The 17,355-nt window shown below is 32.3% G+C and overlaps 1 protein-coding gene across 1 annotated transcript in view; it reads right to left on the reverse strand.

Moving 5' to 3' along the window:
- The window catches only part of LOC134687316 (E3 ubiquitin-protein ligase rnf213-alpha-like), a 78,193-nt gene that overhangs the window by 18,991 nt on the left and 41,847 nt on the right, over positions 1-17,355 (reverse strand). The window contains exons 26-35 of the mRNA XM_063547504.1: positions 16,683-16,751; positions 16,014-16,161; positions 15,740-15,832; positions 12,804-12,974; positions 10,388-10,548; positions 9,845-10,067; positions 8,291-8,461; positions 6,256-6,318; positions 1,594-1,703; positions 273-410 (exon numbers count right to left, since the gene is read on the reverse strand). Of these exons, the coding sequence (XP_063403574.1) occupies positions 273-410; positions 1,594-1,703; positions 6,256-6,318; positions 8,291-8,461; positions 9,845-10,067; positions 10,388-10,548; positions 12,804-12,974; positions 15,740-15,832; positions 16,014-16,161; positions 16,683-16,751 (1,347 nt within the window). The remainder of the gene's footprint in view (positions 1-272; positions 411-1,593; positions 1,704-6,255; positions 6,319-8,290; positions 8,462-9,844; positions 10,068-10,387; positions 10,549-12,803; positions 12,975-15,739; positions 15,833-16,013; positions 16,162-16,682; positions 16,752-17,355) is intronic.

Consider the following 17,355-nt stretch of genomic DNA (forward strand, 5'->3'; position numbering starts at 1 on the left):
CTTTTCTTTTTCAATATTTTCCCTTTTGTTCGCAACAGTTTAAAAGCAGGTAGATTGGCTTTGTTTGACCAATGACAAGAAATGCCTCTTTACACAAATGCGCAATATACACCCCAAAAGACGGTAGTTCTCTTGGGAACTTTCCTATAAGCAATGGCATTATATCAGGTCATGTTAAAACAAATATATCTTACAATTTATTATGTTTGAAACAAATACTGTTATATAAATTCCAGGTTGTTTTTTTAAAAGAGATGTATTTTCATATTTACCAATAAAAATCTTCGAGTCCAAAGAATTCCCTCGACTTTGTTAATGCTTCCTTGCATAGATCTAAGTAAGATTCAGCCATTAGTGGTATCATGGGTTTGATTAATCTTAAGACCGTCTTATTTGCCGAACAGATTCCTCTGAAAATAGAAAAATATATGGATTATGTTTATTTTACAGTGAAACCTTCTAATAACCATTAATAAGTCTTTGTAAACCAAACTTCCTTTCAAAATTCAAGTTGAGTTATTTAAACTTTTGTTTCTAACAATTTTAACAAAATTTTACAGTGCAAAAAGAGTGATTTTAAGAATATTTGATATCACTCAAACTTAACAATTATCTGAATTCCTCTAAGGTGTATATCCTTACATTATTCAAAATAAATAGCTATCTTCTTGTATTTCATTTTACAATTCTATCATTTAGTCTAGCTTCTAATGATCACATAATAATGTTTTATCCTGTACATGTATAATCCATACAAAAGCTGTCATTTTGACACAACCTGTACTATGAGAAAATGCTTGGTAACCTATCATGTTTATTATAGTTTAAGACATATCTCAATTAACATGTATATAGATATAGGAAGATGTGGTGTGAGTGCCAATGAGACAACTCTCCATCCAAATAACAATTTAAAAACTACATTTTGTCCAAGTATGAACGTTTTTTTTCATTTGTTTTATTCATACTCTAATACTCCTTAAGGGAAATCACTTGTATGAAAAGTTTACTAATGATTTCTGTAAAACTTGACTAATTTGAAGATCTTGTCTTGTTAATAATTTTTTCTATTACTTTTTATTTATCTTTTGTATTTTTCAAGATGATACTAATAGGCAAAACTGAAGAAAAAATATGTAAAATTTGTTATTTAAGACCCCCCCCCCTCATTTAAGGGCAATAACTCCTGTAAGAAGTCATCCGACAGTTTTGATGCATCTATACAAGAGCTATTAGATCTCATCATTCTGAGCATTTGTTTCAAAGAATTTCTGTGCAAAAATAATAATTCAAAGAATATTTGAACAAAATTGGGTGGACCAAAGGACTAAGGGCAAAAAATAAAATAATATCAGATCCTCATAACTTAAGTAAAGATTGACAAACCTTAATATCATTTCAATGTTGATTCTTACATGCCACCTATGACAGAAAGTAGCAGAATTTCATAGCATCCTACATGAGAATTAAGGACAAGGTACACACATGAATAACAGCAATATAGCCCTGATCATTTGATTTTTCATATACAGATTTTAAGTCATGAATAACACCCTAATGTTTTTCTTTAATTTCATTATAAAATTTGCTTACTCTGCACTCTCTGTAAGTTCTTTGACATCAGGAACCTCTCTCTGAACCACAATACCTCTGTTCATCTTGGCAGGATCTAAAGCCCAGTTAGATATACCAATAAAAGCAACCTACAAATAATATACAAATCAGTAATGTCAGGAACCTCTCTCTGAACCACAATACCTCTGTTCATCTTGGCAGGGTCTAAAGCCCAGTTGGATATACCAATAAAGGCAACCTGTAAATAATATACAAATCAGTAATATCAGGAACCTCTCTCTGAACCACAATACCTCTGTTCATCTTGGCAGGGTCTAAAGTCCAGTTGGATATACCAATAAAGGCAACCTGTAAATAATGTACAAATCAGTAATATCTGGAACCTCTCTCTGAACCACAATACCTCTGTTCATCTTGGCAGGGTCTAAAGCCCAGTTGGATATACCAATAAAGGCAACCTGTAAATAATATACAAATCAGTAATATCTGGAACCTCTCTCTGAACCACAATACCTCTGTTCATCTTGGCAGGGTCTAAAGCCCAGTTGGATATACCAATAAAGGCAACCTGTAAATAATATACAAATCACACAGTGTAGATACTATTCTGTACGCTTTCCGGAAGTCGCGATTTTCGAAGTGAGAACTTTTTGGATCACATTTTAAATTTGTCGGATATACTATATTAAACGGTAAGATGTTCATCTGTACATTGCTTAATGATTAATTCAGCTGAAACTGATATTCACAAATGGTTTATAATTAAATTTAGCACATTCATTATTCGTATCTTTGCCTTAATCAAGAGATTTTCAAGTGCATCACTAAGGAAAATCAGTCGGTGAACCTAAAAACAATCTTTTTGCACCCTTACTGTACAAATTAACGTAAAATCCAGACTTAATTTACTAAATAAAGTATATTTTAAGTGGTGGTAAAAGTTTCAGCCAGATCTTTGAAGCCAGAAATAAGAAAATTACACTTGTTCGAATTTCGCACTGTACGATCAGTCTTGCTTGTATATTTTGAAACTGTATGATCAGTCTTTATTTCACTGTATTCTAGTAGTGATTTCAAAGTTATTTACGATACATTAGAAGATGGCATTTTTCTAAATAACACAAATATATTTTAATAAATTCACATCCTGTAAACTTTTCAAACATGTTTTAGCTTGATAGGGTGTACTCGACTTACTACATTAAGTATAAGGATGTTTGAATGTGGCTGAAATAAGAAGAAGGTTTGTTTTTTTATATAAGTTTCAGAAATGTCCTCCGTTATACTTAAAATTGTACAAACACACAGATTTAATTGTTAGATAAAAATGCATGTATTTACAAACATTTGAGGCTGTAATGTAGCCTATAATTGATCACAGTTCCTTTGTTTTGGATGTAGATCTGTCTCTTTCACACTCAATTGTACACCACTTTGTAAAGCGATGGTTTATAGTAATAATAAAGTCCGTCTTTCCGTTCGTCCGTTGGACCGGAACAACATGTTTCGCCGGTTTTGCAAGCGCATCTCCTCATAAACCACTTAATATACATTGGGGTTTCCAGACATTTTTAAATGGAGAGGGGGTCCAATCCAGGAGAAAAGAGGATTCTAAATATATGTTCCCATACAAATGCATTGAAAGTTAAAAAAAGAGTTTCAAACCGCCGGAACCCAATTTTATTGAATCCTTCACTGGTATAACTATTAATTATTTTTTTCTCGGATGCCGTATCATAAATTATAATATAAAAAAGAAGATCTGTATGATTGCCAATGAGACAACCGTCCACAAGAGATCAAAATGACACAGACTTTAACAAATATAGGTCACCATATGGCCTTCAACAATAAGCAAAGCCAATACCATAAAGTCAGCTATAAAAGCCACCGAAATGACAATGTAAAGCAATTCAAACGAGAAAATTAACGGCCTTATTTATATAAAAAAAGGAATGTATTTCGAATTTTATTAAAAATCTTTTATGGGGTTTCTTTATATAAGATACAGACTTGAACATTGCATTATATGGGGGCACCCATCAGGTATTTCCAACCATGACCCTCAAAACCAATTGTTAAACTTTTCTAAAATTGCTCCATTTTTAATCAATTAATGTATTATGGAGGTTCTATTTCAAATTTTTGGTAAAAATATTTTTGATGTTTCTATATCTTAAATACGGACTTTGTCATAACCTTATATTGGGCATACCTATTTTATATCCACAACTTCCTTCAGACAAGTGTTATAACTTAATGAATCTTTTTCAGATTCCTTATCATTTAATTCAATTGTGTACCTCTTATTTGGTTTTTCGAAAAATCATCAGTTTTTTATTTCCATGATAAGGACTTTTCCACTACCTTATTGGGTGGTTTACTATACGCAACTTTCAAAAACTTACCATATACTAGTATTAATAAAACTTCCTCATATTCGTTATTAAATGATGCCCCTGTGCACCTATAATTTAGTTTCAGTCTGGTGGTTTATTTTATTCCAAAACATGACACACTAATACAAAGTCCACAAGCGAATCATTAATTGCTTTTTAGGCATTTGATTATAAGTAAGACTGATGGAACAAAAATATAATTATTTTGCCGTCTACAAAAATCATCAGAAATATATTTGTATTGTCTGATGAAAGAAATTACACGTTATAGTTCCAGGGACACAATCATAATTTCACATAGACACGTATTCACCTTCAAATTGCCGTTGTTTTTCAGTCAAGGTCGTTAAAAACTTCCATTTGTTGTTGTTTTTTTCTTCAAAATCACGACTGGTCATACAGACAAAAAATCTGAAATCGCTACTAGAATACAGTCAGTTTTAGACTGATCGTACAGTAATTTATTTTGGGATCCTTAAGGAAATCATATTTTGTATTTGAAATACGAACATTCTACTTAAATACGATAGGAATATTGAAACAGTACATATTTAACTGTAAACTGATGCAAATATTTGCAATAAAAGATTATTTGCTTTGAACTACGAGAGCAAAATTGTCAATCGATTTCACTTTTTTCTATGAAGTTGGTGTGATGCACACGTATATTTTATATTCTACTGCATGTTTTTGTTACAGTTACTCATATGTATGATGCTATACATACATTTAAGATGTGCAAAGCACTTTATAGATATAGGAGTAAACAAATGATGAGAAAAAGCACCAAAACAAAACCGTTCTGTTAGCCAGTTTGAAATCCTCGCTTCGAAAATCGCGACTTCCGGATAGTGTACAGAATAGTATCTACACTGTGAATCAGTAATATCAGGAACATCTCTCTGAACCACAATACCTCTGTTCATCTTGGCAGGGTCTAAAGCCCAGTTGGAAATACCAATAAAATTAACCTGCAAATAAGATCTAAAATGTCTTAGTTTCAAATATTTCAAATTTTTATTCATATGAAATTTCATTTCTTTATCTTTTATACTTTACTAAAAATCAAAGAGCTTGTGAGCCTTAAGGGTAAAGATTGATTTCATTTTGCAATTTTCGGAATTTTTTAATAAACTTTGAACTTAATTTTGCTAAGCATAGTTAAATTTGTTATTAAAAGGTCTTTTCCTTTTACAAAAGGGAAAAACCTTACTGTATTTCTTCTGTTTATTATTATTCTTCCGCCAAACTTTGACAAATTTATCCGTGTTAACCGTAAGACGTGTCACTTTCATGTTCAGACTTTGTATCTGTGTCATGAATACCTATCCGGAACTCACCCTGTAAGACGAAATATTTTGTCGGTTTCGGAGTAATTCCTCAGAAACCCAAAAACCTTGTTATCGTTCCAACACCGTAACCGTAATAGGTAGAAAAAAAATGAAGGGTAAATTTTGTTCAGGACCAGACCCCGGTTCTTTGTTACATTTGGATCGAAAAGATTCAATGACTCATTAGTAGAGTTATGCCCCTATGAAAATTAAAGTGTCGGTTGGCCACCAAAACTCAGAAACCGTAAGTTGTAGACACCTAGGATCTTCAACATTAATAATCAATTCATGTATCTTTCAAAAATACTTCAAGGTCAAATTTGTATGTTGACCTTGACCTTTGACCTAACACCTTGTTATGGGATAATCTCAGAAACCATTATACTTACAGAGGTTTTAAATAGTTGAAAATGTTTGGGTCATTACGGCGCAACTTTGTTACACTTTGACCGAACAGATTTGACCTTTTTTTAAGGGGCATAAAGCCTGTTTTAGGTTTCTGAAAAGACAAAATCAGCTTTTACTATATAACCAAAGGTCCTAGACCCATGGGGTCTTCAGCAATGACATTTAGGACTAATGCCCTTGACAAAGGTCAAAAGGTCAAGGTCATGTCCCATATAGCAAATTATGTGTTTTTGACCTTATTTAAAGGATTTTGAGTGTGTTTTAAAGCTTTTCAATACATTCTACGTCTATTGGAACATGTATTTTACATTACAAAAGGAAAGACCTCTCAATTGTTCAAGAACAATTGACATTTTAATTTTTTGTGTTATTCTTTATTGAACATTTGTAGCTGTACCTATTTTTAACAGATTCATACATGATGCATTATTACATTACCTTCAATAAAAAAAAATCTTGAAAAGTATGGTAATTTCTAAAAATACACATTTTATTTCTATTATTTAAGTCATAGTTCTGCCTTTTAAGGAATAGATTCCTACCTTTTTATAATCTCTTGGTTCTTCATCGTCAGGACAACCATCTTCTAGCAAGGAAAGTAATGTCTGCAAAACAAGCAAATGGTGACAATGTTTTTTTTCTTCTGCAGAGTACTCATGTCTTTTACTGTGATGCAGGATCTTATAATTAATGCAGTAAGATTGTTCAGTATTTAATTACTAGAGGCTCTAAAGAGCCTGTGTTGCTCACCTTGGTATATGTGAATTAAACAAAGGAAGCAGACAGTTCATGACAAAATTGTGTTTAGGTGATTGTGATGTGTTTGTACATCTTACTTCACTGAACATTCTTGCTGCTTACAATTATCTCTATCTATAATGAACTTGTCCGTGTAGTTTCAGTGGAAAATGTTAGTAAAAGTTTACAAATTTTATGAAAATTGTTAAAAATTGATTATAAAGGACAATAACTTCTTAGGGGGTCAATTGACCATTTTGGTCATTTTGACTTATTTTTTAGTCTTAAATTGCTGTACATTATTGCTGTATACAGTTTATCTCTATCTATAATAATATTCAAGATAATAACCCAAAACAGAAAAATTTCCTTAAAATTACCAATTTAGGGGCAGCAACCTAACAACGAATTGTCCAATTCATCTAAAAATTTTAGGGCAGACAGATCTTGACCAGATAAACAATTTTACCCATTGTCAGATTTGCTCTAAATGCTTTGGTTTTTGAGTAATAAGCCAAAAACTGCATTTTACCCCTATGTTCTATTTTTAGCCGTAGCGGCCATCTTGGTTGGTTTGCCCGGTCACAAAACACAATTTTTTAAACTAGAAAGCCTAATAATGATTCTGGCTATGTTTGGTAAAATTTGGTCCAGTAGTTTCAGAGGAGAAGATTTTTGTAAAAGTTCACTAAGATTTACGAAAAATGGTTAAAATTTGACTATAAAGGGAAATAACTCCTAAATGGGTCAACTGACCATTTTGGTCCTGTTGACTTATTTGTAAATCTTACTTTGCTGAACATTTTTGCTGTTTACAGTTTATCTCTTTCCATAATAATATTCAAGATAATATCCAAAAACAGCAAAATTTCCTTAAATTACCAATTCAGGGGCAGCAACCCAACAACGGGTTGTCCCATTCATACAGGGCAGATAGATCTTGACCAGATAAACAATTTTACTCAATGTCAGATTTGCTCTGAATGCTTTGATTTTTGAGTAATAACCCAAAACTGCATTTAACCTCCATGTTCTATTTTTAGCTGTGGCAGCCATCTTGGTTGTTTGCCCGGGTTAAAAAACACAATTTTTAAACTAGATACATCAATGATGATTGTGGCCAAGTTTGCTTTAATTTGGCTCAGTAGTTTCAGAGGAGAAGATTTTTGTAAAAGTTTACGACTCTGGACGACGGACGATGACAGACGCCGGACGCCAAGTGATGAGAAAAGCTCACTTGGCCTTTTAGGCCAGGTGAGCTAAAAAAGGAATTATTGAGAACAAGAGACACAGAGGGGTCTCTATTTCTCACCTGCCAAAAATAAGATACAAAGCAACAAATATTTTATCTTCATCAGATTTTCAAGATGTAAAACAATAAATGCATTTTACCTTTCTGTCCTATATAAAGCCATGGTGGTCATGTTTTTATGAATGAAGGAAAAAAGCAAACAGAGAATATACTTGAAATTTGTTGAAATTGGTTCAGTAGTTACAGAGGAAAAGATCTTGAAAGTTAACAACAACAGATGACAAGTGGTGGCAATGGCTTACAGGGCTTATAAGCTCTGGTGAGTGAAAAAGTACAAATAAAACTTTTGCCAGTAGTTTATTTTCACTAATAGTTTTATCAAGATAAAATAATCCTGAAAATTTGATATTTTAGAAATATCAGAATGAGAGATTTGTTTTGTTCTAGAAATAAAAATAAGTTATATCAATTATCAGTATTTAAAATCTGAATAAAAATATATATTACAAAATCATTATTGAAAAGTTGTAAAACACATCTTTATTGGTATTCAGAGAGCTATAAATCGCAAAATAATTAATATCTACCGTCAAAGGCATCCTAGGAGAATCTTCAGCTAGATCAATGTTATCCAGTACTAAAACTGACACAAATCTGTCTAGATTTTTATCTTTCTGATAGTATGCACACTGTCTGAATGTCCCTACAATACCTTCTGGTGATGTTAGAGAACTACACTGGATGGAGACCATCTGATTCTAAAAAAGTGTAAGATATTTTCTCATATGTTGTACTGTCAAGCCTCATACCCTTTTTAATTCAACTAATTCAATTAACCACTGCAAATTATGCTTTTACTTTTTTATTCAAGTACTAATCATAATTTCTATAAAAAAAAATATATGATATCCTACATGATTCATACAGATGTATGTAACTTGCAGACTTTTTCACAGTTTTCAAATGGAAAGGACATTTTCAGTTTTCAAATGGAAAGTATAATTACAAGTAGCTATTTTCCTAAGCTTTAATGATTCTTTATTTCAATCAGCTGTATCCAGTATAATATTCCACATGGTATAGCTGACTTATATAAACCTAGCTTAAAACCAAATTTCAGACATCCTGGCTTGTATTGTCACCTGAGAAAAATGTGACGAAAATGTTCAACTTGGCTTCTCATGTGTAAAATGATGTAAGTGTTTATGATTAACAGAAGTAGAGTGAAGAATCTGAAAACACATCACACTGTACTGCTGACTCATATAAAACCTGAAATCAAATTTCAAAAATCCTTGTGATGTAGTGCCTGAGGTCAGGTTGCGACAAAATATATTCTATGGGACAAACAGACAAACTGACTGACAGTCGGACGGACCGACAGACAGAAATAAAACAGTATAACCTCACTTTTTTTAAGGAAATATTATACTAAACATTCAGTGCTATTACATTTGGCTTTCCATATAAAAATAAGTCAATAAACAAAAACACTGACTACTTCATTGAATAACAATGCATATGGTGATTTTCATGTTTGCAGGGGAACCACAAATTGAAATGTTCAGTGACAAATAACAAATTTTGAGAGCCGTGGTGTAGTGGTTAGTGCTTCAGAATACTAACACAAAGGTTCCTGGTTCGACTCCTGTTTAAAATGAAAATTTCAAGAACTCAATTTTTGGCTTTCCCTTGACACCCTTTGCGAGTATGGTCTTGAGGAAACGATGAAAGTCCGTCGGAAGGGGACGATAAATTGCTGACCTGTGTTAAGAGAAAGCCTTATCTCTTGCACGTTAAAGACACCCTTGTAGATTTCGAAAAAAGAGCAGGCTTATGCTGCTACAAAGCAGCACTTGCATCCACAAATTGGAAAGGGATTAATATATGTTGCAAAACTTGTTTTCCAATCCACTACAAATAAATATGTTTTAATTAACAAATTTTCTTTTGAAATGTATGCAGACTTTATCAAAATTGATGAAATCAAATATCCACAAAACATTTTGTCAATCCACATAACTTGGTACCCATCAAAATATAAATGAATCCACAGTATACCAACTCATCATATGAAACATACTTTGCAAAATGATTCAAAATAACCTAAAATATCGAGATAAATTTACAATACCAATTACCTGTTTAAAACTCTTGAAAAGATCATTATGTGCAGCATTTCCCCGCATGGCATCAGCTACTATTGTCTTTGCCAGTGATTTAGAACTACCAGGTTTACCAACCAGGAACATAGGAATCCTTAATTCTATACAAACTATCATCATGAAAACATTCTCTTTCAAGGCTTGGTTACTTGCTATGTTTGGAGCTAATTCTACACTGTCCAGAAATACTGATTGGCATCTATAAATAGATTGACTCTTTTTTAATTATATTTGCAAATGTACATTATAAAGTGAATGAATTTTAATGAGAACACTTTATAAAGAGGGACACCCTTATGGCATTTAATTTTTTAAATAAAGACAAACACAGAAAATGCATGGATACTATAAAAAAAGAAGATGTGGTAAGATTGCCAATGAGACATCTGTCCACAAGAGACCAAAATGACACAGACATTAACAACTATAGGTCAACATACAGCCTTCAACACAGAGCAAAGTCCATACCGCATAGTCAGCTATAAAAGGCTATGATGTGTCTTTTCTTTACATACAAACCTGGATATTTCATCTTGGATGCCATCAGCACCACCAACTAAATGTAAAGGCTGTATAAAATACTTGGACACTGTATCCCTGTATTCCTCTCTGTTCTTCAAACAGGCATGGTAACAAACTCCAAGGGCAAGTACCATTGACCTTGTGACATCATCCATATGCTAAAACAGTATTCCATTTTCATTTAAAACTTCTATCTAAATAAATATTGTATCTATAATTGTAAATTTAGAAATTGATGCAGGCATTTATTATTGATAGAATTGTGAAATCTAATTTATTCAATTACAAAAATTGTGTGCCGCTGAAAACTACTAAGGAAATTATGAATATGAGTTTTCATTATTGAGAAACAAATACTATTGCATTTCCAGAATTTTTAGAACTTCACAATATTTCAGAATTTACAGTATTTTCATTAGGATTAAACAAGAGTCTGCAATAGTCTTCAAACAATAAATGACAACACACTTGTACTTGTAAAGTACTTGCAGGTCATATGATGACCTGCAATTGTAAGCATCTTTGTCCTTTCAGCTATGGATAGTTATTTCATTGGCAATCATACCTTGTCTCCTTTGCTATATATGTATGTTTCTGGGTTTTTGACCTCAAAAACATGTTTAGCAGATCCTTAAAATTATGGACTGCAAGACATGTTTCTATTATACAGAGAAATTTACATAAATCATATGTACAAATCAAAATTACTGTTACACAACTTTCAATAAATGAATTTAAAGCACTCAAGAGAATAGTATAATCTTTTCATAGTTTTTTGCAAGAGTAAAATGAATCCTGCAAGAAATTTTAAATTCAAACTAGATGTGTCAAAGCGACACCAATGTCCCCCTCCCAAAATGTTGAAAAATCTGCAAATTCAATATAAACATGAGGACACAAACATGATGGTAGCCTCAAATATCAAAAATCAGATCAAAATCTGGAGGGGAATAGAGAAAAAATCTGTATAACTGTGGTTTTCAATAATTTATCAAAGTCGAAAGCCCATAATTTCAGCGAAAATTAGAAGAGCGGAACGAACCTTAAGCTTGACCTATAACTCATCATGGTTAACTCACATAACAAAAATCAGACCAATATCTGATGGCTTTTAGAAAAAAAAGTCTGTATAACTGTGATTTTCAACAATTTCTCAAAGCAAAGCCTGTAATTTCGTCAAAAATAAGGGGAGCAGAACGAACTTTAACTTGATCTGTAACTCATCATGGTTAACTTGCTTACCAAAAATCAGCCTTATATCTGAAAGCGTTTAGAAAAAAAGTCCATACAACTGCAATTTTCAACAATTTCTCAAATCCAAAGCCCTTAATTTCAGCAAAATTTATAGTGGAGCGGAACGAAACTTAAACTTAATCTGTAACTCGTCATAGTTACCTGACATTAGTTACATACCAAAAGTCAGCTCCATATATGAAGGCGTTTAGAAAAAAAGTCTGTATAACTGTGATTTTCAACAATTTCTCAAAGCAAAGCCTGTAATTTCGTCAAAAATAAGGGGAGCAGAACGAAACTTTTACTTGATCTGTAACTCATCATGGTTAACTTGCTTACCAAAAATCAGCCTTATATCTGAAAGTGTTTAGAAAAAAAGTCCATACAACTGCAATTTTCAACAATTTCTCAAATCCAAAGCCCTTAATTTCAGCAAAATTAGTGGAGCGGAACAAAACTTAAACTTAATCTGTAACTCGTCATAGTTACCTGACATTAGTTACATACCAAAAGTCAGCTCCATATATGAAGGCGTTTAGAAAAAAAGTCTGTATAACTGTGATTTTCAACAATTTCTCAAAGCAAAGCCTGTAATTTCGTCAACAATAAGGGGAGCAGAACGAAACTTTTACTTGATCTGTAACTCATCATGGTTAACTTGCTTACCAAAAATCAGCCTTATATCTGAAAGCGTTTAGAAAAAAAGTCCGTACAACTGCAATTTTCAACAATTTCTCAAATCCAAAGCCCTTAATTTCAGCAAAATTAGTGGAGCAGAACAAAACTTAAACTTAATCTGTAACTCGTCATAGTTACCTTACATTAGTTACATATCAAAAATCAGCTCCATATATGAAGGCGTTTAGAAAAAAAGTCTGTATAACTGTGATTTTCAACAATTTCTCAAGTCCAAAGCCTGTAATTTCGGCAAAAATTAGTGGAGCAAATTGAAAATAAAACTTGATCTGTAACTCATCATGGTTAACACACATACCAAAAATCAGCCCAATATCTGAAGGCGTTTAGAAAAAAACTCTGTATAATGGTGTGTTGTGGAATGACGGAATTACGAAGGATGGAATTACGGAAGAGGGTAAAACTATATGGCACCTACAACTTCCTTGCGGGGCCATCAAAAGAATATTTTGTAAATGGGGAACATTTTTATTCTGAATTATACCTGTACATGTCCCAATTCCATGCTTTCTTTTTCAGAATCAGTTTCTGAATCTTCTGAATTGTCTCTCATCCTTTGGAACAAAGCGTCATCATCTTGTGACTGACTGTAGAACCAACTCATCACCTGTAGAACTCTCTCTACATCTCGTAAACTTACAAAACTACACTCATCCTGAAATAAATTATATAATCATGAACATCTACTATTGTAGAACCAACTCATCACCTGTAGAACTCTCTCTACATCTCGTAAACTGACAAAACTACTGTGGATTCATTAATATTCGTTGGTACCCACGAAAATAAATGAATCTACAGAAAACTCATTCTAAAATAACATTGTTTATGAACATTTACAGATATCAATGTATAGTGAAGCATGACTGATCATTGCCCTCAATAGAAGAAAAGATAAATCATACACATAGTTCAAATCTCTATATAAAAAATGAAATCATTCTTTTCCATAAAGGCCAAGAAATGTTTGACAAAAGTTTTCTACTAATGGTCTTTTAATTGGATTAACCTAGAGATGGTTTGATAGCTAGACGCATGAGTAGTTAATCAACCTTGTTTAACTTTCTATGACATAAATAAACAAGAAGGTGTCCCTAGTACGCAGATGACTTCAACTTCATCAAAAACTACCTCGACCAAAAACTTAATCTGAAGTGGGACAGACGGAAGGAGGAACTAACAGACAGATGAAACAGAAGGACGAACGGACAGACACACGGACCAAAAAATGTAATGCCCATAAATTGGGCATAAAAAAAAGGTTTAGATGGAGCTATGTTGTAAAAGCCAACAAGCAGACTTTGAGAGAAAAACAATATGTTTTCATTGGTTTGGAAAAAGAAATTGACAGAATTTTTATTCAAGATTCCGATTGTTATATTTCCTTGATGGTTGGTCCCCCCTATGTAAGTTTGTATAATTGTATACAGTACATTCCGGTTATTTGCATAGCCTATTTGTCAGACAAAATTATGCAATAAAATTGATTATTCTTATATCTGAAATGCCAAATTACAGAGTCAAATCATCGATAGAACAGATCAGTAAAGGAAATCCCTAAAGAAAGATGAACGTATATAAATTATCTACATACAACATACTGAATGTTGATTTATTCTATCAAAAACTATTCGCATAGTTAGCTATAAAAGACCCCGATAAGAAAATGTAAAACAATTCAAACGAGAAAACTAATGGCCTTATTTAGTAAAAAAATGAATGAAAAACAAATATGTTACACATAAACAAACGACAACCACTGAATTACAGGCTCCTGACTTGGGACAGGCACATACATAAAATGTGGCAGGGTTAAACATGGTAGCAGGATCCCAACCCTCCCCTAACCTGGGACAGTGGTATAACAGTACAACATAAGCATTATTACGCTTTGATTAAAATAAACTGTTAAACAAAACTTCAGTTTATAATCATTTAACAATAGATGTGTATTGAATTGCCTTTGCCTTTTGCAGTGAAGTAACACTGTTAGTTTAACCTCGTTATTATCGTATATGCAAAGCAGTAATGGGGCCCTGAACAGGTTATTTGCTGGACACGAGTGAGAAAATATATAATAATTAGAAGTAAATTCTCTTTTCATAAAATATTAAAAATAAATGATTGATGTATAAAATTCTTGAACCACATACTAAATGCCCTAAAATATTTAACATTAATACAGATCACCCTAAGTCCAATTACGAAAGTTCACATTGGATAATGATCGATAATTATTAACAGGAGTTGTTGTTTTCTAAATAGGAGTAATTGTTTTTAAAATTCACCCCTAATGTAATCTATGCACAATTGTTGAAATCCGATCAATTATTAACACCCTTTGAGATAGAATGGTCAGTGATTTTACAACAATTATCTGTTTGACATTTTTATGACCTCAAGGCTTAAAATAGATCAGGGAAACATTACCTGTGTAGACATCGGTTTATTTTTAAATCAAATTCCATCATATAAACCCGAAAGAAACTGCTTTAAAACTTTATTTAAATAACAAGAAAAGTAAATATGAAATAATAACGAAAATAAGGATGCAATCCCCCAAAATATACTCGCCAAATTGACATTTCCTGTAAAAAATCTTGTCAGTTTTAACTGAGTATATCTTGACAGCGGTTATTTTCTAATGCCAAAACTGAAAGGCCCCTTTTAAAGCTATCATATATCTAGACAATTTAACATTAGATGAATTGGAAGTTGTTTTGTGAATTATGCTATTAAGCGGTATGCAATAAAGGGCATACGATACAGTTACAGGGAAGGTAATGACGTTGCTAACGTAATTTGTTAATTTCGCGACGTCAAACGGTGACATATCGGGAAAAGATGCATTTTTCGACTGATTTTTATCATTCAAACTGATTTAATTTGAAAACGAGTTCATGGACCCCTATTTTTCAAAACTGCATTTGATTCCATTTTGCAGGGAGATTATGTGACCCAAATTTTATAAAACTGTAAATAGAGGACTTTTTTTAATTGTGATAAACATGCAGTAAAAAATTACGTTTTTTCCTCAATTTATGAACATTTGATAAATATGAGTTATTTCTGAATAAAAAATTGCATATTTTTTAAAGATATTTATAAAATACAGAAATTAACGATTATTTAACCAAAAAAAATATGTTTTTATCTTTTATAACAAAAAAGTTATGTCTTTCTTTCGAAAAAGAAATTACGGCCACAAATCTGAATTTCGAGCAAATATACAAAATTTCGACCTCATTTTACTCAAAAAGTAGCACATGAAGGTATATATTTTATTACATATTTGATTTAATCAGGTAAAAAATAGCCTGTATGCAAATTTTCATGAACTTGTAAATACAGGATCAAAACTGTATCGTATGCCCTTAAGTAGAATCGACTGTATCTATAAATGTATATCATGTAATTTACCTTTTGGTCTCTCATGAAGTCCTGTGATACAGTCAGTATTTTACTGACAGTTGTATCCAATCCTTGTAATGTTGGCAATTGGCCATTCTTTATCTGAAAATAGCAGAAATCAAATCATATCCTACTTATCATTATAATAATAGTGCTAGTAATTTCATGCGTCATGCCAACTTTGTTTCACGTTTTCACAGTAATTGGGCTTTTCACATGTCACAAATACAAAAAATCATCAAATCATGCTTTCACCCAAATTAGACCCACTAGAAATACATACATATCTGAGGACCATTTGTCTGATGTACATTTCTTCTACAGTGGTATTCAGCTGTCCAAAGTCCCAGACTAAAGGCAACATACTCTGTGGTAAGGACTGGACTCTGTAAACCAAGTGTCTCATTGGAACATGGCCTGAAAACAATGTCAAAATTACTATACATACTCTTCATTACTGATAGTAAAAAGTAAAATCACAAAAATACTGAACTGAGGGGAAAATCAAATTAGAAAGTCCCTAAATCACATGGCATTATCAAATGACAAAACACATCAAAAACAAATGGACAACAACTGTTATATTCCTGACTTGGTACAGGCATTTTCAAATGTAGAAAATGGTGGATTAAACCTGGTTTTATAGCGCTAAACCTCCAATAAAAATCTCTCAATAGAATAATCCTAGGTAAGAAAAAGTTCAGAAAAAAAGCATGCTGAAACTTTGGGTAAGTGAATAAAAATCTTTACAGGTAGCATGAAGGTAGATTTAAATCTAACAATACCAACTGGTCAATTTAAATGTCCCTATTGTGTTGTCAATTTTTGAAACAGGTTGAGCTATAGGTAAAGTTTTACAGTAACACTTTTAGGCAACTCACTGTAATATGTTTCCATCTAAAATATAGACAAGATTTATAAATACATTTATAAATAATAATGTATATTTCTGGTCTCCCTGTCACTAAAATGATAATCAAGTCCTGCCTCCTTTTGTTTCTTTATCATATCATCAGAATGTCTGAAAATTAAAAGTATAGAACTTCAGTTTAATTAGAACTTCACTTGTATTTGCCGGGTTCGGTATACTGTAAACCAACTTATTTTCCGCAAGCAATTTATTATTGCGACTTTCGCAAGTAAAAAAAAATCGCGAATATAAATTGTTGCGAATATCTAACACTTGGATTATTTCTTAATTAACTTCCTCAGGTAATTTTGATAATCGCAAAATTTAATCGCCGCAAAATGGGCTACATAGGACTAAACGCGAAATAACGTATCCACAAAAATAAGTTGGTTTACAGTAATTGTATCTGGTATTAATCTACCGGATTTGTAATCACATTAGCAACACGACAGGTGCCACATGTTGAGCAGGATCTGCTTACCCTTCCGAAGCACCTGAGATCACCCCTAGTTTTTGGTGGGGTTCATGTTGTTTATTCTTTAGTTTTCTATGTTGTGTCATATGTACTATTGTTTTTCTGTTTGTCTTTTTCATTTTTAGCCATGGCGTTGTCAGTTTGTTTTAGATTTATGAGTTTGACTGTCCCTTTGGTATCTTTTGTCCCTCTTTTTTTAACTTGGTCTCAAATTCAATAAAAATGTTAAAAAAAACAAAC

This window comes from Mytilus trossulus, chromosome 10 (genome assembly GCF_036588685.1).
Source record: "Mytilus trossulus isolate FHL-02 chromosome 10, PNRI_Mtr1.1.1.hap1, whole genome shotgun sequence".
Lineage (NCBI taxonomy): Eukaryota > Metazoa > Mollusca > Bivalvia > Mytilida > Mytilidae > Mytilus > Mytilus trossulus.